The 26,666-nt window shown below is 40.1% G+C and overlaps 1 protein-coding gene across 1 annotated transcript in view; it reads right to left on the bottom strand.

The window, feature by feature from the left end:
- Positions 1–26,666, bottom strand: part of ERC2 (ELKS/RAB6-interacting/CAST family member 2) — an 871,001-nt gene that overhangs the window by 827,532 nt on the left and 16,803 nt on the right. The window contains exon 2 of the mRNA XM_081105973.1: positions 10,953–11,749. Within this exon, the coding sequence (XP_080962099.1) occupies positions 10,953–11,609 (657 nt within the window). The 5' untranslated portion in view covers positions 11,610–11,749. The remainder of the gene's footprint in view (positions 1–10,952; positions 11,750–26,666) is intronic.

Raw genomic sequence — 26,666 nt, 5'->3', positions numbered from 1 at the left:
ACTCTATACTAGGTCTTCCGTTTCAGCACCAAATTCTCTGGTTTTCAAGTAAATCTGTGTGTTCCCTTCAAAACAGTGAAAAGAACACAATTTTGGGGCTAAGCATACCTAGATCCAAATCCAACTATACCTCAGGCAGGCCACTTAATCTCTGCCTTGTTTCTCATTGATAAACAGTGATGGCATGTGTCTTGCAAGGCTGTTGTGCTCTCACACACAGAAAGCAACTAGTAAATTCCAGGCACATAGTAGGGGCTCAAAAATGCTTATTCTCTTTAAGAAAAAGAAAAGAGGAAAAAAACCTCATAGACACAGACAACAGTATGGTGATTACCAGAAGGAAAGGGAGTTAGGGAGACAAATGGTGATGGAAGGAGACTTGAGGTGTTGAACACATAATACAATATACAGATGATGTCTTATAAAACTGTACACCTGAAACCTAAATAATTTTATTAACCAATGTCACCCCAACAAATTCAATAAATAAAAAATAAAATTTTTATTCTCCCCCCCCTTTCAAGATCAATGTCAAGGATGGACCAAAAAAACACACCATAAAAAATAAATGACAGTATAAAGAAATAATGGGTTTAAAAACAGTTTTCATTTCCTTAAAGGGTTGTTCATTTCCTTGTAAGATTGATCTCTATTTACCAAATGTCTACTTCTAAAAGAATTCAAGGTGTATGAAGACTCATGTGCGATAGTCCAGGTCAAGGTTTTGTGTGTTTTTTTAAAAGTCATTCACAATTAATTCCTTTCCTCAAAATCATGAAATAGGTTTTATCTTTTATGTCATTATTTTTAAATAAATGTATACATTTTTAATAATTTTTTTATTTTTCAATTACAGTTGGCATCCAATGTTATATTAGTTTCAGGTGTATAATCCAGTGATTTGACATTTATATAACTTATGTAGTGATCACCCCGACAAATCTAGTACCCATCTGACCATACATAGTTATTACAATAATATTGACTGTATTCCCTGTGCTGTATTTTATATCCCTGTGACTATTCTGTAACTACCAATTTGTACTTCTTAATTCCTTCACCTTTTTCACCCATCCCTCCCAACCCCTCTCCCATCTTTTGAAACCCCAGCCCCTCAACCCACCATACATACATTTTGATTATCACTTTACAAAGTGCAAGAATTGAGTACAGGCAAACTATCAAGAAAAATGAAGATACAGTAATCATCCAATTAACTCAAAACTTCTCAGCCTTGTACCTACTGACACTCTGTCCTATTATTCATTGTAGGATGTTTGCAGCAACCCTGGTTTCTACCCAGTAGATGCCAGTAGCATATCCCACCCAGTTTCAAAAAACAAAAATGTGTCCAGACATTGCCAAATATTTGTTGATAGGCAAAATTGTCCCACTAATTGAGAATCACTAAGTTAATTTGACCAATATACCTGTAGTCAAACTAGACTGTACAAGCGCAACTATGGGTTTGTAAGATATAAAGTAGCTGCTCAGTCTTTACTTCTCTACAGAATATTCCTTCTAAAAAACAAAATGGCTGCATATCGCTTCCAAGATACAATCAAATGCTGGCTTCTCAGAGAAACGGGGCGGGGGGGGGGGGGGGGGTAGGAGGCGGGCGGGGGAGTGGCACGTGCCAGAATTCTGTTTGTCAGGCTGCCCCAGCTCTTGGCTGCATGCCCACATTCTGCCTAAAGCCTACTTCCCAAACTTCTTAAAATGCTTTCCACAGCTTTCCGAACCTGACCTTTGCAGCAGCTGTGTGTGTGTGTGTGTGTGTGTGTGTAAAATAGATTTACAATTTTCTATATTCTTGCAAAGCCAAACCACTTATTGAGTCCAAATGCCAACTGGGGATGGTGGGAATTTGCACACAGATGTCAATGGACTCCAAAACAACAACACAAGAGCTCCACCTGCAACTAATTATAGAAACCGAAATTGCACTCTGGCCAGAAGAGGCCAGGTTCAGAACCCACCCCATCTGCTCTGGCGATAAAATCACTCCGTTACTCTTTCTCCTGTCAACATAGACTTGCTTCTTAAAAGTCTCTGAGGATGTTGTCTGTAGGGAATTGTATCAGGCAGTGAATACTTTGGGGGTGACCACTCCCTCTGCCTTCCGCTCCTAGAGCTTGGTTTCAATAAGTGTCTTTGGCACAAGTGAGTCTAAAACCTCACTGAACTATTCCACAATGTTTTCTTTGGTTGTGAGCTGTTGCTCTTCCATAGCCAAAATAAAGTGATCCAGAGAGAAAATGGAACATGGAAGTCATTTAGCTCTCCCAAGGTCCAACGTGCAAGAATGTTTATTTTCCTCCCATTAGCCAAGTCTTTCGTAAGAAAACCTGGGAATAAAAATCTCTAAGGCTACTAATACAACGCACATGGCTGATCCTAGGGCTGACTGCAAGAGATTACTGAAGCAAAAACCAGCTGACATCTGTGACAAAGACGTATAGTTCACTTCAAATCATTCTCCTACACTCTGGCAAACAAAGAAATCAACTGTTGGCTCAGTGCCATCTCATCTATCTTCAGAACCAAAGGAAGTTTTTACCTCCCCATGAAAGGCATTACAATTGTGGTTTTAGTCTAAGTAGATCACTGCCTAAATCTGGACCAAAATTTTTCCACCTTTCTGGAAAGGTAGACAAAAGCTACAATTCTCTGAAAAGCTGAAGAAGACTATGTCAAGATGAGGAAGATGGACACTTTTATTGCTCCTTCTAAGATTCAACATTCCAAGTTATGTTATGATGCTAAATTAGTTCATATTATCCCGTTCCAAATCCATGTGCCTATGTAACATTGGGAACATACACATAAGACACACACATTTCACACCAGAGTTTAAATGTACATATACACAGATATGACATACGATTGACTTCTTAATTTCTCAGGTCTCTTGATAGGACTTACAAGCCCTTAAACCATTTGGAGAAAGAGAGTGACCAAGCACAGCTCAAGCCAGTGCAGCGGACATCTGTGTTTGTCCCAGAGTATCCCTTTACCCCTCATCTCAGTAACTTTGAAAACTGCTCCTCTCCCAATGCCTGCTGTTCTAATAGGGTCACCAGTCACAGTAACCCCTTTTCACATACCTGTCCCCATCCCTGCCACATGCACTCACCAAGTCTGGAGGCAGGATATAACTCAGGCAGGACCAAATCCTTCCATAAATTATCCAAGCAGGAAGTGAAGACATAGGGATCTCTTAGCCATTCCATTGTGGTACTGGCAGCCAAGACAGTCCACCACATGAAGGAGAAAATGAGGCTTGCACATAGAGGCAGACACCGAGAACCAGAGATGAAGCAATGGGGAGACCCACAGTCCTGCTACAGTTTGAGGCCCTGGGTTTAGTCAACCCCAAGCTCCACACCTAAGCCTTCCGGCAATTTAATTACAGAAACTAATAAATTCCTTTTTTCTTATTCGGGCTTTGAGTAGCATTTGTGTCACTACTTTGGAATATTGCTTAATATAATTAGTAAGTAGATCTCTTCATTCTGATGTGTAAAGTACTTTAAGATCTCATTTCACCTCCTGAAATGCACCTGTTTTACGACCAGTAATTATTATTAGTAACACTTATCAATTAATGGTTTTCTATGTTTTATCAAGACAGGAAGAAGGAAAAGGAAGCATTGCCGGTGATATTCCTTTTATCAAGAAAACAAAAGCTTTCCCAGAATCTCCCTGAATCTCCATTTCCCAAAATGGTTTTATTTGAGTTCTATTTGCCACACACTTGATTATTCCACCCCCTCTCTGCTTTGGCAGGTAGTAGATTTCGCTGACCTCACTAACTTTGGCCTTGGTCATGTAACATGCTTTAGGCAATAGAATGTTAGTGGATATGATGCAAACAAAGGCTTTAAATATGTTTGTGGGGTTTGGTTGGACACCTGATGTCTGCGATCCACCATGAGAATATGAAACCGTAAGTAGCTGCTGCTGTAAGAAGACATTGTCATAACTGAAACCAACTTACAGACTAGAGCCTGAGTGCCCTGAGTCCAGACCTAACCAGCTAAGTTGCAGCCAACTGGCAAATATGTGAGGGAGAGATAAATGCTTGTCTTTTTTAGCCAATTAGTTTTGGGATGGCAAGTTACACAGCATTACTGCTTAAGATAACGTTTCATAGTCAAGTAAGTTTGGGAAATTACTGGCTTAAAAAAATTTAATAAACATTTTTAACTGCAAGAGTCAGAGCATTTCACATGCTGATATGTTGTATTAGTTTTGCCATAATAAAGTGCCACAAACTGGGTGGCTTAAACAACAGAAATTTATTGTCTCAGTTCTAGAGGCTAGAAGTTAGAGATCAAGATGTCAGCAGGGTTGATTCCTTCTGAGGACTATGAGGGAAGGCTCTGTTCCAGGCCCCTCTCTTGGTGTGTAGATGACTGTCTTCAACCTGTCTCTGTATATTCTTCCCTCTGTGCATGTCTGTGTCTGTGTCTAAATTCCCCTGAATTAGGGCCCACCCTAATGACCTCACTTTTTTACCTCTGTAAAGACCCTATCTCTAAATAAAGTCACATTCTGAGTTCATGGGGATTAAGAATCCAACATATCTTTCTGAGGAGATACAATTTAACCCACAACATATGCATTATGATTTTGTCCTTAGGATAGTCCTTAGGACAGGACTATCTAGCCTATTACATCTCAGGTTTATTTGACCAGAGAATCCTCTTTGGAAAATGCTATTTCCCCAGACACACTTTGGAAATACTGGCTTTGAGGGATGCATGGATCACAGACAAAGTAGTAGAAGGAATGGAGCCTGGAAGAAGGCACTGGGATAAGATAGGTCTGTTTGAGCAGTGAATTTGTTTAAGTCCTACCTACAAACCTGAGGGGACCTGACACTGAAGGGCAGAGCCCTTGGTTTCACAAATGTTCAGTGTTCAAGGTAACCTGCAGTGGCATTTAACTGTCAACTGGCCCTTCACAAGACAGCTGCCTCACCACCTTCTCAACAGGAGAGAGAATGGATTCTATCACCCATTTCCAACTGGTACAACTCTTCATATCTGGACACTCACAATGAAATGAGTATTTTAAAACAGAATTGAATGACCCCTATTGAAATGACCCTGCAATTATACAAATAAGAGAGAAACTAATAATAAAGGAAACACAGAAATGCGATCTAGCTTGACCTTTTCAAGTTACACGCTCAGAATGAGAATCAAGTCATATATTGCAAGTAGCTCAAAAACCCATATTAATATCGATTTAGAGTAGATTATTTCCTATTGTGTTAAGCCAGAAATAGAAATTATCACATAACCATTGCTTAAAAGCCGTAGCAGTCCCCAGACGGGCTTACTTACACTTCTTAGGTTACGTTTCCCAATGACCTTGTCCCACTTCTGCACACATGAGACGGATAAATATTAAATCTAGTACAATCTCCCAGTGTGTGATGCTATTTATATTCATGCAGATCCTTGGCTAGCCATGCACAACTTAGGGAAATGTTTAAATATTGTTTTAGGTACACCTAATTTGGAAAAAATAATCCATTAAAAATACAAAACTAATAATTGCATAAAATATCCAAGAATCTGAAAAGTCAATAAGTTATATGCGCCAAGCTGTAAGATAAGTCCCTATAACTTTCTGTAAATTTATTCTCTACCATGTTTTCTCTCTCTGATCTCCATCAAACAGGTAAATAGAATGGAGCTGTCAAGAAAAAAAACAACCATATAACCTTTTAAAGAAAATTGGGTCCCTTTACACCCATGTAGTTGCATTCTTCCACCCCCATCCCCACACAGGCCATTAAAATATTAAGGGGCTGTCTCAAGTGGCAGCCAAACATCCATTCTAAATTTTTTCTCCTCACTGCTCTCCAAATCAACCTACTGGTGTGATACTGAGAGCATGGACTATGTGTTCATTCCATTCCAAAGAATTAGCTGTCATAATACATCACCCCATTCTTCTTCCATTTAGGAAAGAACATCATGAAGCAGAAAGCATAGGGATAACTCTGCATCCATGCAATCTGGTTCATACAAACAAGCCAGATTCCAAATGTCAGTACTGCAACTCTTAGTAGTCACAAATGCATTTCTACTCATGCAGCTCTGTATGGCTGAGAAGTAGGGCCTTGGAGAAAGCCTAGGGGTGGAGGGGCTCTGGGGTATAATATCCATCCAGAAACCTGAGTAGCATCATCCCTTGGCACAGGAGAAATTTTGTCACAGCCACCTACCACTGGCTCCAAGGTTTCAAACAGTCCAGTGTTTCTTGTAACACAGGAAGGTCATGCAACATCCTCCCTTAGATCTGGAGTTGGGTTCAGCTCCCTTGGAAAGAACCACCACGACTTCAAAATCTACTGCGAAAGAACTGATGAGTGGGACCCCTCAACAACACTGCACATAAGGATAAAAGGTCTATGCTAATGAGTATTAAATTCACAGAACTATAAATACCATAAACATGAGCATTCTAGCTTTCTCATCTTCACTCAGTAATGGACCTGCCTCCCATTTCTATTCACATAGTGCAATTCATATTGTCTTAGGTCTTCTGAATTTCAGTTACTAAAGTTCCAATTATCCAAATACCCTCAGGTAGAACTGTTTGATTGTTACAGATAAAAAAAAAACATAATCACGTGTCCCCTTCTCTTTTACATTCTTTTCTCCCACGCAGAAACTGTATCCATGTCTTTTCCTCTAAAGGGAAATTATAGTAAGTGATAGCAAATGGTAGAAATTCTAAACAGAACAAAAACCATTTCTAGGAAAAACGAAGTCCTAATTACGAATGAAAGTACTAAGTAAACTAAATCACATTCTTAATCATTCTATCAAAACTAAAGGTGCTCCTCAACTTACACTAGGGTTACATCCTGATAAACCCATCATAAGTTGAAAATATCACAATCTGAACATGCTTCTCTTACACCTAACCTACCGAACATCATAGCTTAGCACAGCCTACCTTAAGCATGCTCAGAACACTTACAATAGCCTACAGTTGAGCAAAAGCACCTAACACAGGAACGCACAGTAGAGTATCAGTTACGATTGCATGGCTGACTGTGAGCTGTAGCTCACTGCCACTGCCCAGCATCACAGCAGAGCATAATCCCACATATTGGTAGCCCAAGAAAAGATCAAAATTCTAAGTACACCTTCTACTGAATACATATTGCTTTTGCACCATCATACAGTCAAGAAACATGAGTTGAAACATCATAAGTCAGGGACAGTCTAAAGTCATTTTTTACATCTAATCTATATGAAGTATGATCTTCCTATTATAGTAAGATTCTATTTACAGGTCAGTGATTCTATAAGAAGGTAGTTAACATAAAGTTATGATTTAGATGTTGATGCGAAATAAACCAAAGCTTAAAATTGCAGCTCTGTCAATTATCAGCTGTATGAACTTGGGCAAACTGCTTATTCTCTCTACATTTATTTTTCATCTGTAAAATGAGACAGTCTAGCACCTACCTCAGATGACTGATGCAAATACTAAATAAGATAAGGTACACAAAGCTCTAAGCACAATGCCTAACACATAATGGCCCCCAACAGATGTCTGCTGGTAGCAGCAGCAGTAATAATAGAAACAGCAGCAGCAGCAGCAGCAGCAGCACTCTGCATTATTCCCCAAACTTTATTTCATCTAGCTCTACTTTTTGACAAACATAAAAATCCCACTGGTAGAAATTTCTAGTGCTCCTTCATATCTATCTCTCCTTCCTGGAAAGAGGAGAGGACAATACCTCCCAGCCCCTTGCAATTGTCTCTTCCAATCCAAGGAATTGAGAAGCCAGTATGCCATTTCCAGGCGCTCTCGCTCTCCTGTAACCATGTACCAAGATGCAGAAAGCCTGGATCTGGAGTCACTGCCTGGAGGAGAGCTACTTGACCTGCTTCATACCTCAGGTGCATACAAAATAAATCTCTGATGTGTTAAGCCACTGAGATTTGAAGCTTGTGTATTACTGCTTCAGGATCTACCCTATCGTGACCAATAGGTACTCATATACCCCTAAAAGGGATCCTGACAGACTTCCCAAGAGGGGAAGGAGGGGCATATCAATGTTTTTTTAAGTAACTTGCTTTTTGGCAATCTTAATATTCTTTACTTTGTGATACTACCTCATATTGCAAGTAAATTGACTTTTCAAACTCTCCATGTTTCTTCCTCCTTTTATATTTAACCTAAAAAATAATAATTATAATATACTTATATTTAATATACAGATTAATACTGGGGCTTTCACTGGGTCTATGTTACACAGTCCTATCTCACCCACAGCACCCAAGGTAGCCTCTGATCATATCGGTTCCAGAACAAGGAAGGGGTAATGGGAGCAGCCTCAACTCTTCACTTGTTTCCAGCTTAGGGTAACATGGGATAGTTAAATAGAATTATGAATGTCACCTAGTTTAAACTGAACTAACCCTCATGAAATGAACAAGGGGTTTTATATGTTTTTTACTGCCCGGCTGGTGTGGTTCAGTGGTTTAGTGTTGACCTATGAACCAGGAGGTCATGGTTCAATTCTTGGTCAGGCACATGCCTGGGTTGTGGGCTCGATCCCTAGTCTGGGGTGTGCAGGAGGCAGCCAACCAATGGTTCTCTCTCATCAGTGATGTCTTTATCTCTCCCTCCCTCTCTGAAATCAATAAAATATGTATTTTAAATGTTTTTACTAGGAGTCAAATGGTTCTTTGTGTCATTAAAATTTACCTCAATATACTATTTATTTTACTTTGCCTTTTCCATACTTAATATTTGTGAATGTCATAGAAGACAATATATTAACATAGTAGCACATCATGCAATTGATAAATAAATATACGTGTGTAGGTGGGAAATCTATGCTCAAAAACATTTAATGATTAAAGCATAAAATAGAAGTTTAGATATCAGCTTTCAATTTTGTCACTACATGCATTATTCCTAAACTTCTGTAACCATTTCCCAAAACAACTAAAAAAGGAAGAAAACCAGTATCGGACTGGGGAAACACTCACAGCTGTAACAGGTTCACAGGATTTGCATGAACTAGCAAAGTCAGAAAAAAATATAAATAATAGTGAAGAGCATTAATTTGAATTAGGAGTAAAGGACAGGCTTTCTGTTCCAACTGAAAATCACATTTGCACATCTGAAAACTAGCAGACTGTCAGAGAACCAAAGGGATAAGATGATTGCTTTCCACACTCAGAACAAACAGCAGATTCTCCGACAGATTAGAAATGCTTCTATGGGTACTTGGACTCCACAGGCTGGAAGCCAGGGAAAGAGACAGGAGGGTCCACAAATGACCCTAAGAAAGGCAGAGCACTACCTTAGGCCAACATAAAGATCACTTATTGGAGAACATGAGTTTAGCCAAATTTAAATTATCTCAAATATCTGGAAACTTTTTTAGCCAAATGGCATAGCACCACCTATTCCACATCTCTTAGCACTTACCTCACTACTACGAAACGGTGAGGCTGGGACTTAAACCCAGGAATGTCTGATTCCAAAGCCCTTATGAAAATAGCATCATATAAATGAGCCTCACAGAAAAGGTAGGATATGAAAATCAAGACTGGCTTGGATTAAAAGGGAAGAGGTAGGGCCTTAACCAGTTTGGCTCAGTGGATAGAGCGTCAGCCTGCAGACTCAAGGCTCCCAGGTTCGATTCCGGTCAAGGGCATGTACCTTGGTTGCAGGCACATCCCCAGTAGGGGGTGTGCAGGAGGCAGCTAATCGATGTTTCTCTCTCATCGATGTTTCTAACTCTCTATCCCTGTCCCTTCCTCTCTGTAACAAATCAATAAAATATATTTAAAAAATAAAATAAAAGGGAAGAGGTAGGGAGGGGAGGTGTTGTGACGTCCTCCAGTATAAGATAATGGAAAGAGCAAAGTTATGGAGGTGGGAAACCCTGAATATGTACAGGTATTACCACGTGGTGGTTCTGGTAGCCTAGGAGATGTGAAGGGAAGTGGTATGAGATAATGCTGGAAAGGCTAGTCAGGCTTTCCAATAGAAGGCTCAGCCACAGAAGCAGACTTCATTCTGGAGACAATGAGTAATTATGGAGGGCTTTAAAGCAGGGGAATGGCATAAGATGCTGGGAAAACTAATCTTGCTATGACATGGAAGAGGGATCAAAGAAAAGTCTGAAGGTGGCTTGCACATAGTATGTGGTTAATATTGAATGGATGAGGCAAAAATGTGTTGTGTTTCTCTAACATATCAAGCCCATTCTACCCAATACCACTTATATAATTTTGTTCAGTTCGATATTTAGAAAACAAACTCCATTCATTCTAGTGCTGATACTTCAAAAAAAATAAAAATAAATTCACTGGTCAGATGTGGTCCTCTAAATGTTGCTATTAAAGTGTCTACTCTTATGTGTCAGGATGGCCGAGTGGTCTAAGGCGCCAGACTCATAAAGTGCCTACTCTTGCCCTGCCAGTGTGGTTCAGCGGTTGAGCATCAGGGCACATGCCCAGGTAGCGGGTTCAATACCCAGTGGGGAGCATGCAGAAGGCAGCCAATCAATGATTCTCTCTCATCATTGATGTTTCTAACTCTCTCTCCTTCTCCCTTCCTCTCTGAAATCAATAAAAATATTTTTTAAATGTCTACTCTTGCAAAAATTAACATTTTCCTCTTCTATTCAAATGAAGTACATCTGAGTTGCTGTTGTAACTGCTGAAAAAGAAAACAAAATTAACCAAGTCTCAAAGTTAGACAATGAAAACTGATCCTCCCTCTTCCACAACAGTGTGAAAGGTCATTGGAAAATAAGGAGGTCACAAGCTGTAATCTCATATTTCCTATGCCCTCCTGTAGTCTCCAAGTCAAACACATACTAAGTCGGAGCTTGTTTGATACTGCCGAACTTTCTTCTGCAAAGCAAAACACTGAGATGAGTCATAACCTACCTGATTTTCTTCATGGGAAACCCTCATCTGCTCCTTGAGGACAGACATCCGGGCTGCTTCTTCTTTCCTCAAGACTCTCTCCTTCTTGAGCTCCGGACTCCAGAAGGTCTTGATACTGTTCATGGAAGACCCCAACTTGCTGTCCTTGATGTCTAGCTCTTTCCGAAGGAGTTCATTCTCTCTCTGCAGTTCCTTGAGCTGGGCTTGCAGGTCTAACATTGTGCTGTCCCTTACCTGCCTCAACATGGAGGGGACCTGGTGGTGGTGATGATGGGATGAGCTGGTCAGACCTATATGTTGATCTGTGTAAGAAAGGACATCTGTGTGGGAAAGTCCAGCAGAAGCAATATTGGGACTACTCCCCATGGCTGTGACGCGACCTCCATATACAGCTCTATTTGTGGCCCTTCCCAGAGTCATGGTGCCCTTTGGGTACGTCGTCGAAGCCACCCCCTCATGATCACTCAGATACATGGGTCCCGACGTGGCATAGGCTGCATTAAGGGACTGGATATTCTCCATGGACAGAGTCTTGCCCGCTCCTCCACCTCCCCCACTACTTGTTCTTCGGTGGCCCAAACGAGGAGACCTTGGCAAACGCGGGGACCTGGAAGGGCTCCCTTCCAGATTGGTGATTGTTCTTGCACTTCCATACATTTTTCCTCTATTATGAGGTGCGACTGAAGAGAAGAAATGCTATACTAAGTTGAGGATAAAGCCAAAATTTTCACTGTTGGCCAGATTTTTCACTGCATTCCGCTCATAGTCTGTACCAGAAAATTACTCCAATCAGAGATCTGAAAAATGAGAAAAAGGATCATCAAAAACAAACTTCTTTAGAACTGTCACTATCATTTCATTATGTTTTTAAATATATAGACAACCAAGATGTCCTCCAGTAAGTAAATACATAAGTAAATTGTGGTACATTCAGATAATGGAATATTATTCAATGCTAAAGAGAAATGAGCTATCAAATCATGAAAAGACATGGAGAAAATTTAAATGTATATAACTAAGTGAAAGAAGGCACTATGAAAAGGCTACATAATATATGATTCCACCTAAAAGACATACTGAAAACGGAAAAACTACGGAGACAGTGAAAGGATCAGTAGTTGCCAGGGGTTAGGCTCAGTGGCTGCTGGGAGAGGGATGAATAGGTGGAACACAGAGGATTTCTAAGGCAGTGAAACTACTCTGTTTGATACCATCATGGTGGATACATTTCTTTATACATTTGTCTAACCCAGCCGTGGGCAAACTACGGCCCGCGGGCCGGATCCGGCCCGTTTGAAATGAATAAAACTAAAAAAAAAAAAAAAAAAAAAAAAAAGACCGTACCCTTTTATGTAATGACGTTTACTTTGAATTTATATTAGTTCACACAAACACTCCATCCATGCTTTTGTTCCGGCCCTCCGGTCCAGTTTAAGAACCCATTGTGGCCCTCGAGTCAAAAAGTTTGCCCACCCCTGGTCTAAACCTATAGAATGTACAACACCAAAAGTGAGCCCTACTGTAAAATATGGGCTTTGGATGATTATTATGTATCAATGTACGTTCACTGTTTGTAATAAATGTACCACTCTGGTACAGGATTGATAACCGGGGAGACTGTGTATATGTGGAGGCAAGAGCTCAATGGGAACTCTGTTCTATTTTGCTGTGAACCTTAAACCACTCTAAAAATAAACTCTATTAAAATAAATAATAGATAGATATCAATGGTGCTAATGATAGATGAACAATAGGTAGGTAGATAGGTAGGTAGGTAGATAGGTAGATAGATAGATAGATGATAGATAGATAGATAGATAGATAGATAGATAGACCCATGTTCATTTAAAAAGAAAAGTGACCCCAAAATTTTACTTACTACATCTAAACATTTTGTAAATTCTCCCCATCCTGCTCCCAAGCAAGGTCAAAATTTCTCAGCACAAAAAACACTAATTTTGCCCGAACTGGTTTGGCTCAATGGATAGAGCGTCGCCCTGCGGACTCAAGGGTCCCAAGTTCGATTCTGGTCAAGGGCATGTACCTTAGTTGCGAGCACATACCCAGTAGGGAGTGTGCAGGAGGCAGCTGATCGATGTTTCTCTCTCATCGATGTTTCTCACTCACTATCCCTCTCCCTTCCTCTCTGTAAAAAATAAATAAAATATATATTTTTTTAAAAAACACACTAATTTTTCCTTAGGAAAATGAAGCTCTGCATTTTGGGTTGTGTTAAGTGACAGTTAGAACCTCCAGAAAGTTGACCATAGCATATTTCATCACAAAGACCTGAGTTATCAAATACCCTGTCCTGGGAGCATGACCCCTCTACACAAATGGCTTGACAGTGACTCTGAGAAGCTGTTGCTTCCTAAGATGTCAAATAATAGTCAATCATGTTGTTACCTCCACTCTTGTACCCACTACAGACATCATTAACCCATCACAATCCTCTTTTCCATTAGATTCAGAACTGTTCTCAATACAGCACTCTAGATGGTTTACCATCAATCAACTGGCATTGATATATGATTTAGAACCTATCGGCCATCTTGGAAAAAGAGGTTGCTCAACTAATATAGGTGGCTTCCTACATATCACCGGATCCTAAGTGCTATCATCAGAGATGACAGTCCTGTCTCTTTCCCCTTTCACATACATCTTTCAGACTGGCCTTTGGGGACTTTGGGGACTTCTTTCACATTTCTGCTGATCTAAATATTGATATTAACCATTCCATACCTGTACAGAAATGCACAGAACAGTGCACCATGTTAGAGTCCCTGGTTCCAAACCCCTAGAGAAAAGTAGTAGAAGCTCCGTGTCACCATTACTAAAGTACTTTAGTACAGATTTTATGCAGCCAGGGATACAAACTGTGATTGTCCAGTCAGTGCTGGTATCCAGATGGCCTTACCAGGATGCATCACGGCCTCCTGCTCTTTCCCTTAGGGTGTGTTTGGTCTACTCTCTTTTTCTTCAGCTTTAAGATAGTAAGAGCACAGGTTCTGGAAAGGGCCAAAGTGAAGTTCAACTCTCCACTCTAACAACTGACTAGCTGAGTGACCTTAGGCAAATTATTTCACTATTATGAGCTTCCTTTCTCCAATCAATAAAATATGGGTAATTTTATCTAACTCATAGTATCCTAAGAAAAGATGATGTTTATAAACCACCTAGTTTGGTGCCTAGCAATAATTTTTGTTGGTAGTATCAATAAATACATTAATAGTATTATACAGGGCACCTTTTTTTTTAAATATATTTTATTGATTTTTTACAGAGAGGAAGGGAGAGAGATAGAGAGTTAGAAACATCGATGAGAGAGAAACATTGATCAGCTGCCTCCTTCACATCTCCTACTGGGGATGTGCCCGCAACCCAAGTACATGCCCTTGACCGGAATCGAACCTGGGACCTTTCAGTCGGCAGGCCGACGCTCTATCCACTGAGCCAAACCGGTTTCGGCCAGGGCACCTTTTATTTTTACCTGCTTATCATTCATTTCTCCCCCACCCCCACTTTCTGGTAACAGTATCTCTATTTTCCTTAGAGAAATTGTCCCCAACCCTCTACTCACAGAGTCATTAGGTTATATAAGGCTGATCCCCTCTACTCCACCCTGGATAGGATTGGAGTGAGAATATGAACCAGGCCTGGCCAGTCATCATAGTCCATCCCCCAAACATGACAGCTGGTTTAGGATGGACATGTGGCCCACATTGGTCCAAAAGACTCCATACCATCATTTTAGATGAAACAACTAGGAAAAATAAGCTCTTTTTCAGCTGGAATTACTTGCTTTGAAGATGGAACTTCTGAGTACTACCATGTAAAAAGGGCTTCCCTGAGACTGAAGCTAATGCAAAAAAAAAGTTAGAGCCAAACTTTTAATAGTGTGAAATCAGGCCAGGTGACATCACTTGATATCCTGGATCCAGCAGTCATTGAAACTATATCCATCCCTAGCCATTTTAGTTACATATGCCAGGCAGACTGACTGCATTAATGGCCCCAATTCCTGTATCTGTCCCCTTGGCAGTGCCCTCACAATCTGACCCTGGGTTCTGTTGCATGACTTGCTTTGGCCAATAAGTAGATAACAGATGTGAAGAAGTGGAGGCCTGAAATAGCACTTGTGTATTTACTCTCTTGCTCGTTTTCTTCTGCCATAGGAATTAGAACATGCCTAGTCTAGCCTGATGGAAAATAAAAACATAAAGCAGGGCAGTGTGTCCTATCCAATAGCCAGACCCAAGACATCTGAGCAAGCCCAGCTAAGATCAGCAGAGGTGCCTAGCCAACCAGCAACTGACTACAGATGCAGGAGCAAGTTCAGCTAATAGCCACTGAACTCCATACACTCATGGACTAAACAAATGCTTCTTAGTATGTCACTGATGTTTTGTGGTTGGCTGTTTTGCAACATTACTGGTTCAACAGGTAACTGATATATTCACCCATAAAATTTCTACATTCAATTCTAGTTGGGGTATCTGTCACTTGTACCCGAAAAAGTCCTTACGTATCATATGAACAAATATTTTCCATAATTGCTTCTGCTTTCCCTAAAAATTCCCTACAAAGAATTATATGCCTGTCTCTAACTAAAGAACTTAGTTTCAAATGTTTATATTGCTCAGAGCTTAATTATGTTTTACTTGATAATAAACAAAAATCATTTTATATCTAAGATTTTTGCAGAAATTACCTGTTTTGTTTTGTTTTTTAAGAGTAAATCAATAGTTCTAACCATTGGAATTCAGTTTACATAAATGATGAGAGACAGAGTGAAATAATGTGATCATTACATGAATATTTAATGAGATGAAAAGATGTTCATGCCATATGGGGGGGGGGGGCAAAGAACAGACTACAATACATTTCTATGGTTTACTCAAACTTTTGTAAGACATATGCACACACACTTACTAGCAGAAGATTGAAACAACACACATCAAAATGTTAACAGTGGTGGGAATCCAAGTGGCTTTCATTTTTTTTTCCTTTTGTTTACTTGCATGTTCTAAATTTTCTATCTATATATATAAAAGGTAAGCGACCAAATGACTGATCAACCAAATGGTCAACCAGTTGCTATGATGCGCACTGACCACCAGGGGGCAGATGCTCAACACAGGTGCTGCTCCCTGGTGATCAGTGCACTACCACAGCCAACCTCCTGCGGCTGGCCAGTCTCCCACAATCCCTCCCCCAGGCCTGCCAACCTCCCGCAGCCCTGATCACCTGGATTGCCGGCCAGGCCAAGGGACCCCACCCATGCACGATTTTGTGCACTGGGCCTCTAGTACTATATAAAGATTTTTCTATTGTCTTTTTATTCTCTATTTCACGTATTTCTGCTCTGAACTTTGTTATTTTCTTCCTTTAGTAACTTTGGGCTTTGTTTGTTCTTCTTTCCCTTGTTCAAAAATAGCCAATGGTAAGGGTTTTTTGGTTGTTGTTGTTACACAGCAAAGAACTGAAATAGTCACTTAATGTTTCTGAAATTGAAAGGTTATCTAATCATTTTTTGACCAATCACCTATTATTGGACACAGGTTATTTTTAATGGAAATATCATAATTAATATTCTGATTGATAAAAACTCTATATACATCTCTTATTACTTCCCTAGGATAAAGTTCTAGAGGTAGAATTATAAGATAGAAATTTAAAGGTTCTTAATACCCACTATCAAAATTGCCCCCAGAAATGTTGAAATAATTTACACTCACACCCTTATTGTTGGCTATTTTTCCTCCACTGCCTTTACTCTTTACTCTCAACATATCTTGGAAGCCACCAGCTTCTTTTGAGGCTATAAAAAATCCCTAAATTACCCAAATCATGATCACAGCTCTGTATGTTCAGTAAATACACCTTAATCAGGAATACCAATACTGTGCTAACCAGCTCTGCTTTGGGCCAGTGCTTCTGCAATAGTGTGGCCAATGTTCAGATAAACAAGGCTAATGGGGATTTGTTATTTATTTAATTAACATTTTTTAAGCATTAGCTTAATTCCCAGGATTGAATACTGCGGATAAAGAAGTGGCTGAGACTTCCTATGGGAAGTTTAACCACGAGGACAGACTTTATCAGAGTTTTCTTCATCACAAACCTAACATGGTTTGAGGGGAAGGTGGTTACAGGAACTGGGCATTGCTTTAAGGACAGGGACATAAAATTGACAAAAAAGAATCAGAATTGAGCTCTAACAGAGAAATAGAGAAGACCAAAATGATGACTGGTTGGAGTTTTAGCCTTACTAGGACAAGAAATAAATATAATTTTGTATTTATTTTTCAAACACCCCATATGGAAGCCAGAACGTCAAAAGGAACACAAGTGAGTCATCGGCAATCTGTGTGTCTATGAGATGAGGAAACAGGTTGATGTTGCTTACTCCAACATCCCACCAGACAAGAGGTATTATGGACAATTCCACAGAATTTAGCAAATCAAATAAGAATTAACTCAGGAGAACATTAAAATGGTAACAGAATAACTTCTTCACCACTATACATGTGCTTCTTAACAGTAAATTATAATTAGCAACCTAGGCCCAACACTTTACTTATTAGAAGTAGTCTCTTCTACCAAATTTACAAAGAGCGGGGATAGTTTACCAGAACAATTTCACCTGTAAAGCACAACGAGTTGATGTGGTTTTCACAGATGGGGTAAAGGCCAGTTGATGTCCCACTGGCGTGGCTCAGTGGTTGAGCGTCGACCTATGAACCAAGAGGTCGCAATTCGATTCCCAGTCAGGGCACATGTCCAGGTTGTAGGCTTGATCTCCAGTGGGGGTCATGCAGGAGGCAGCCAATCAATGATTCTCTCTCATCATTGATGTTTCTATGTCTCTCTCCCTCTCCATTCCTCTCTGAAATCAATAAAAAGATGAAAAATTTTTAAAAGGCCAGTTGTCATGGTAAGCCAAAGGTGAGTTCCCATGGCTGTCGTGTCCCAAGTCTCATGATTCCTCCTCGTTCTACTGAGTAACCCACAGCCCCTACCCCTGCCCCAGCTGTGTTTAGTCGCCTGCTATAGTTTTAGGCACTTGTTTTGACACCCGGGCTTTTTTGGTTGTCGTCTTCTAATTCTCATCTATCCTGATATTTTTTTTTAGTTCTGTAAAATGAATCCCTGAGAAACAGCAAAAAGATCAACTTTATTCAGCAATCAATAATGCAATAATGCCTTCTATTTCCTATTACTGACTTCAAGAAAACCATTTCTGAGCTTTTCCCACCTATAAATACATTGCAGGAAATTAGGTAGCAGTTAAGAGCATACTGTTTTAAATATTATTATGAGGCCAAGATAAGCTCAATCATTGGGCATTCTTGTAAACTATTAAAAACACCTGCTTTCTTATGTATTTGTGATGTACAATCCTAAGAAGGATAAGTTATTAGTAAGACCAACCTGTACACAGAAACAGAAATGTGCTGCTGAGAATGACCTCAAAGAAATTAAATTGCGCAAAACCTTTTCCTTTAAAAGCACCTCATGAATAAAATTCGAAGTCCAAGAATAAGTTCCATTTAAAGCGACAATGCAAAATAAAATCAAAGACGGTTTTATGAACCTATAAGAATACTTCCTCTAATTGAATATGGATTCATAAATAAAACATACATGCATCCACTCACTCTCTTAAATGGCTTAAGGACTCGAACTGTAAGCTCAGAGGGAAAGGAAGTAGAGAGGGACTTGATTCCTCTCTACCTCAGGCATTTCAGACTATCATGGTCTGGAATGGACTATTTTAAGACAAAAGCATTTCCTGCTATGTGCTCTAAATTAGGTTAAGTTTATTTCCACATATCTCACTCTCAGTCCATCACCTGAGCCCTGCTGACGGGCCATGTGAGCTGAGATCATCAGTATCTCCCAAGATTTAGATCAACTTAAAATATTCTCTCTTTTTTTTTCCTTACTGGCATCCTTAACTTTTTTTTTTAAGTTTTGTGTAACAGACTCCAGTTAATTTTAAAACCATTCCCAGGGAAGACATGGTGCTGAACCGATCTCAAGCAAGAACTGGCTGACTAGGAGCCAGATGCTGCCACCAGATGTGTTGTATCGGACTAGCCCAATGCTCTTTAGAATTTTGATATAGTTGCCAACATAGATACGGACATTTCACATTAAAATCCAGATTCTAGCTCCTGAAAACCTGACAATGTCAGGCCTACTTCCCTACCTGGCAATGACTGGTGATAGCCAATCGGCAGTTGCCCCTTCAAGAGAGAATATGCACCCTCCAGTCCCCTCCTCTCCTGTTATCTTACATTCAGTCTCACTTGCATTCATTCTACTCATACTTGCTTCTTTAGGCATTTAAATTTTACTACTTCTACCCTTATAAAAGAACTTAGATAAGAATTCATTCTCCTCACCACCCACTTCAAGTCCATTACCAAATCCCACCAATTCTACCTCCAAACTTCTCAACCTGTTCCCTTGTTTTCTGCTTCTGCTTATCACTACCCAATTGCACTGGCATGACTTCCTTAAGGTATCCCTTACCCTCCTAAAGCATGGTCACTCCTCTAATCCTCCTCCTCTATTCCTCACACATCAACAAAACTATTGTAAGGTAACAATTCTGATCACAAAATATCTTCCCTTACCCACTTTAAACTGTCTAGTACTTCCCAGTGCTCTTTGGTCAAAGACCAAACTCCTTCCCATGGCCAGAGGCCCTACGAGATCTGGCCAACAGTTCCAGCCCCTCTCCTGCCACTCTCTCCTTCACTGACTCAGCCCAGGTTTTCTTTCTGTTGCTCAGGTGCATCCAGTCACTTCCTGTCCCAGAGCCTTCTCTCTGCACGGCTGATTCCAGTCATCCTTTAGAATCTAAACGGACCACCGGCTGCCGACCGCTGGTTTAGATCACAGCATCGACAGTACACCCTCCAAGGTCTATCACATCTCAGCTATGTTCTTTCAAAGCATAATGCCTTTTTTCATGGCATGAATGTATTTTTTTTAATAAGAGAATCTGACTTCATCTGCCCTACAAGGGTCTTCAGAGTGGTTCTCTGATTTAGACGACAAAGGGGTGACCAGGTAGCCTGCGTCCTCTGGTGAAGGTGTAAGAAAATCTATTGTAACCTGTTCAAGGCTGCACTTCCTCAGATCCTTGGTTTGAAAAATGGAAAGCCATGAAGGAGAGGAATTGATATGCACAAAGGATTCTGGAGCCTTCAGGGAGGGAACACTGACACCCCAGTCACGATGCCCAGGATTCACAGTGAGATCTGTGGGAGGAGATGGATATGGTTGCTAATAAGACTAAAGTTTCCAGAAACAAAGTAAATACTTCAAAATAAGAGGAAGTCCAGGCTGGTGACTGGGACTCAAGACAAGTATCCCAGGTGCCACGGAGAAGCTTGTATGTACAGAGAATGTGAGTGAGGCAGAAAGCTAATAGAGGCCCACCATGCTGTGTGGAACCTGTGCAATAGGCACAACGTTGCATGGGCTGTAACTCATAAGGAAGCCCATGTGTCCTAGCAGGGTTCCCCAAAAGCAGACACTAGATGACGGTTTAGGTCAGTGATGGCGAACCTATGACACGCGTGTCAGAGGTGACACGCGAACTCATTTTTTTTGGTTGATTTTTCTTTGTTAAATGGCATTTAAATATATACAATAAATATCAAAAATATAAGTCTTTGTTTTACTATGGTTGAAAATATCAAAAAACTTCTATATGTGACACGGCACCAGAGTTAAGTTAGGGTTTTTCAAAATGCTGACACGCCAAGTTCAAAAGGTTCGCCATCACTGGTTTAGGTGAAGGTGGTCCATTTTGAAGGTAATCCCAGGAAGTACTAAGAGGAGAATTTGGCACTAAGACAAGGAAGTAAGAAAAGTCCATCTAGGATATCTTTTAAGAAGGTTTCTGTTGTGTTCAACTGGACTCAGTCCCGCTGGAGGAGCTCTGGGAGATAGCGTAAAACCTGCCTCATCGTTACACCTCCATTCATCACTGGCAGAGGGCCGCTCCCTGGCACCTCCAGCCTGCACTGCAGGAGGCCAAGATAAAGCTCTCATGTTTCCATACAGAGATGTGAATGGGGCATTGGTGGTATCTGCTACACCACGCTTGGCACACCTGTGGCTGAGCCTGGCCACTGAGAGACCATACAGTAGTGACTATGAAGGGCACTAGCATCTTTCACTGAGGAAGACCAGCCTCAACAGTGACACCTTGTGGCAGAAAAATGCAATCATGTGGCGGACTGGTTGATCCTCCTTACTTAGGAGCAGCATAATCTCAGGGTAGAGGGTCAAGGGAGGAGATAGGGAGCGGGGGAGAGAGGTGGGAGGGAGCCCTAGTGAAAAGACCTGGACTTCCAGCTAAGAGGGAAGGCAGGTTCCAGCAAAGTTGGTTTAATTTAGACAAATAAAACTGGTTGTTGTTTTTTCATAGAAATCCATATATGACCCAAAAGCTCTAGCACACTTTATAACTCCATATTAATTTGTGTGCCCATTTGTTGGGATCTCTCTTCCCTCCTACTTTAACTCATGCACTGCATCGTCAGGGCTTAACATTAATTCTAACATGTATGAGGCCCAGGCAAGAATACAAATGGAGGCACAGATACCACATGTCTATATATTTTAAAGTTATAATCAAACTAACAAACTGGTAAACAAAATACATTCTATCCTTCTACCTTGAACAATACAAAGATGTGGATGTTGAGGTTTGAATTTTGAACTTAGAATTCTTGTGCTCTTTATAGTTCTGGACAAAACATGGTAGTAAGAGGCAGGCCTGCCCCAGCCAACATCTTTCTCTCCCCACCCCTGGCTCAACATGTGATTTCTGCAGCCTGCACACCAGGCTAGCTCCATCTGCAGCAGGGGCCAGCAAACTTTTTCTATAAAAGACCAGACAGTAAATATTTTAGGCTTTGTGGGCCATTCGGTCTCTGTCACAACTACTCAACTCTGCCATTTCAGCACAAATGCAGCCACACAATTTGTAACCAAACGAATGTGGCTGTGTTACAATAAAACTTTATTTCAAAAAACAGGCATGGATTCAGCCCCCAGGCAGTCGTTTGCTGGCATCTGATCCATACTTTCACAAATAGGTACCCCTCAGCCATTCTCGGCTTATGGGTATGCCCACTGTAGCATGGATTGTCCTGTGGAGAACAGACCTGGTAGAGAAGACCAAGCAGACCCTGGAAGACAACTCAGGGTCATTTAGGCAGGTAGGTCCCAGGCCTGTGGGTACCCAGAGTGGACCCTGGAATGTCAGGCACAGGTTTCAGGTGGGCACCTCCACTTGGCCCCATGCCAGTGGTTGGCAAACTACGGCTTGCGAGCCACATGCGGCTCTTTGGCCCCTTAAGTGTGGCTCTTCCACAAAATACCACGTGTGGGCGCGCACGTACAGTGTGATTGAAACTTCGTGGCCCATGCGCAGAAGTCGGTAAACTACGGCTTGCGAGCCACATGCGGCTCTTTGGCCCCTTAAGTGTGGCTCTTCCACAAAATACCACGTGTGGGCGCGCACGTACAGTGTGATTGAAACTTCGTGGCCCATGCGCAGAAGTCGGTATTTTGTGGAAGAGCCACATTCAAGGGGCCAAAGAGCCGCAGTTTGCTGACCACTGCCCCATGCAGTCAAATGAGGCCTTCTATACTCAGCCTCTAAAGTCTGAGGCCCTGGCAGGGGCTCCCCCCGCCCAGATCTAAGGGTACACTGGAGGTACATAAGAGATTTTAAATATTTGAAAAAACATACTTAATATTATGACACTTTCATCATATCACTGAAATCACTCCCATGGCAATTAATGCAACAATTTTGTAATGGTAGCCAGAGACATATGTTTTTATAAAATGAAAGAGGGGAGCTCAAAATCAGATCTGGTTAAAGTCATATCTCTACTTTTTTGACTTGTTGCCTTGAGCAAATTACTTCACTTCTCCAATCCCCATTTTTTTCATCTGTAAAATGGAGATACTAGCAATACTTTTCACAGTGATTTGGGGAAGATTAAATAAAATGATAGAAGAAAAGTAGTTAGCACAATGCCCAGTACACAGCTAATGGTCAGTAAAAGCTAACTTTGATCATTCCAACACTACCAGAATAGGGCACAATGATTTTGAATCTCAAAATTGTCTTCCAATTCTCTCAGTCCACTAACTTGCCTTGTCTGATACTCCTGAGTCAAACTTAGCCTACTATTCAAAATGCTCAAGACATCAACCATTTTTTAAATGGAAAGGAAAAATGGACATCTTCCCATTATCTGCAAGATTACAACATTATGCATCGATAGATATTGAAAGTCCCAATAATAAGCCATTTCTTCTTTAAATGCTACAATGATATGAATCAGGAAAACAAAATAAAAAATGTCCAGCTTGATACAACAGGGATTTTTTTTTAAATGCTTTCCCATCATTCTCCAAGAAGCTGTCTGCAAGTGAAACACATTCATCCACACATCACTACTCTCTCCTTTAGTTCCTCTAAACTCGTTTTATAATTACTGTTTTCCATGTGCAGATCTAGCGTGATTACGTATTTTATAGTAAGGTGCTTGAGTAAAGAGGCTGACTATATATTCCATACAACAAGGTAAGGACTCTGTATATCCAAGTATTAGTTAACTGCACTTTCCATTAGCTACTTTCATTACTTTAACTTCAAACTCTAACACTTTACTCTAAAGAATTAAATTTAAATTCTAAAACACCTAAAAATATCTGTTAAAGGGACAGACCACTATCTAATACATAGCTAAACACAAGTTAAAAATACATATAGCAAAACCTCAAACAATAAACAGTAAGAATAAAAAATAATTTGAGATGCTAAATCAAATTATAAAATATTATGATTAATATAAAATGCTGATTACAATATTACTCATTATCTCATAAAGTTTCCTAAGTATAACAAATTAAACTTGATACACTGAACAAATAAATAAGGTTTTTTTATTTGTGAATTTCCTTTAATCTGCAAATGTAAAATGTCAGTTGGCAAAGCTTTTAGTTATAGTGTACTTACAAAAAAAATTCAGGAATTATTGGGTTTTGCACAAATAATCCTCAATCTGTCAACTAACAGATGTTTCAGAGAAAATGATAGAAAGGTAGGACAATAACAACCTCTTGTTCCTAAAAACCCAATTACACAATTTTTCTACATTTGAAATCGACATGTAAGGATTACATTTAAATAACCTTTTACTAGAAAAGTATGTATGTATATGTGTGTGTGTATACATATATATATATACATATATATAATCATATACTCAAGGGAAATTTTTAGCAAAGATTATAAGCAATTCCAAAGGGGGAAAAAAGACCACAATCAATATCAAGGAAGGGGAAATGGCTTAAATGTGCAAATTTCAGAGACAAGCATTTAGCTATATATTCTGGGAAGATGATAAAAATAAATAAATGTTATATCCTACTTCTGGGGTCTCTTAAAAATGACTGATCACCATGGAAGAATCATATGAGCTTTTACCAAGGACCATGTTCAGGGTGTGGAATAGTACTCAGAAACCCCACTAAAAACTGAAATCACAGGGAATGAGAGTTAATAACTGCATTAAGTCATCAAGTAACTGAGTTAAGTATTTTAATCAGTGTACTGATAAGAGTAAGTTTAAGTAAGACAAAAATGTATTAGAAGAGAAATTATGGGACATTATTCAAATCTACTCAACAAATATTTCTAGAGAATGAATCAGTAATATGGTTTCCAACCTTCCAGAGACCCAAATCCCTCCATTTCTAAAGAGAGCCATAGCCCCCTTATTCAGGTTTACATGAGCAACTCTAGCCACTGTGCAAGGCTGCTGGGTATGTGAACACTGGAAATAGATTAGAGCTTTTCTGGGAGTGCAGGGTGTGGTCTTAGATGGAGAGAGGCCTATGAAAGAAAGAGGAGTACTAGAGAGAGAAAATTGTTTTTCAACCTGGATAAGAACTGAAGAAAACAGGAGAGACACACAGTCATGAATATTAGAGAATTTACAAATATCATGAGAACTTAAGGTTGCTTTTATTTAAATAACCTGAGAAAAAATAATGTAGGATATTCAAGATCATCACCACAGCCGGGCCCACTGAATCTGGACAATAAACCGTACCCTAAAGAACCACTATGGATCAATGAGAAATGGAGAAAAATGAACTTGAGAGTCTAAATAATGTGGTCTCACCAATTGAAAGGTAAAACTATCAAGCTCCTCAGCATGAATACTAGTAAAAGTTTCACAGAAGTTAAATATGGTAAATATGATGAGAGAATTGAGGCATCACCCAGCACACAGCAGGGTAGACCAGTTGACTGCCAAAGAACCCGCCTAGAATAGTTGGCATCATATTCCAGTTACAAGTAGCAATTTAGTTAATGTGGCTAAATTAATGTTATTAATCTGAATTAGTAGCATTAAGTGTACTTAATTTTTCAATTGATTTAGGTTTTATGTAGGTGTAGGAGTGCCTGGCCAGGTAGTTCAGTTGGTTGGAGCATAATCCTGATGTGCCAAGGTTGCAGGTTCGATCCCTGGTCAGGGCACATACAAGAATCAACCAATGAATGCATAAATGAATAGAGCAGCAAGCAGATGTTTCTTTCTTTCTCTTTCTTTCTCTCTCTCTCTCTCTCTCTCTCTCTCTCTCTCTCTCTCTCTCTCTTCCTCTTAGAATCAATAAATAAATTTTTTAAGCGGTAGGAGCCCTGGCCCACATGGCCCAGTGGTTAGAATGTGGGCCCAAAGACCAAAGACTCACAGGTTCAATTCCCCCAATCAAGGGCACATACATCAGTTCAATCCCTGGCCACCTACAAGAGGCAACCAATCGATGTGTCTCTCACATCTCTATCTATCTATCTATCTATCTATCTATCTATCTATCTACCTATCTTTCTTTCTTTCTTTCTTTGTTTCTCTCTCCCCCTCACTCCCTTCACTCTCTCTAAAAAAAAAATCAATGGAAAGAATATCCTCAGAGGGTTAACGAAAAAACAAACAAACAAACTGTAGGAGTTTAAAAAAATAAAGAACCTCACTAACTTTATGTTAAATAATTAAAAGTATTCACTAAAATAGCAATAACTTAAGTCAACCCTGAGGTTCTACAATAAATTATCTTCTTTAAAAGGGGCCTCATCTGCCTGGCCGGTTTTGCTCAGTGGATAGAGCGACAGCCTGCGGACTGAGGGGTCCCGGGTTAGGGTTAGGGTTAGGGTTAGGGTTAGGGTTAGGGTTAGGTAACACTTAGGTAATAATATAGGGCAGCAGTTTCTCACTGATTTATCACATTTCTTTCCTCCTTTGCCAGAATACCAATCTAGGTAATGTCATCCTTTCAGGGACAAAACACCTCACGTTAGGTCTCTAGATAAATGCAAATCACTTGTAAATGATATCTTTTCGAACAAAATAAAACACATAACCAACCATTTTGACTGTCTCCAAATGTACATTTTCTTTTTTATATATATATATATTTTATTGATATTTTACAGAGAGGAAGGGAGAGAGATAGAGAGTTAGAAACATCGATGAGAGAGAAACATAGATCAGCTGCCTCCTGCATATCTCCCACTGGGGACATGCCCGCAACCCAGGTACATGCCCTTGACCGGAATCGAACCTGGGACCTTTCAGTCCACAGGCCGACGCTCTATCC

This window comes from Myotis nattereri (genome assembly GCF_964212035.1).
Source record: "Myotis nattereri genome assembly, chromosome: 14".
NCBI lineage: Eukaryota > Metazoa > Chordata > Mammalia > Chiroptera > Vespertilionidae > Myotis > Myotis nattereri.
The sequence above is the reverse complement of the archived record's forward strand: the minus strand, read 5'-3'. Positions and strand labels throughout refer to the sequence as shown.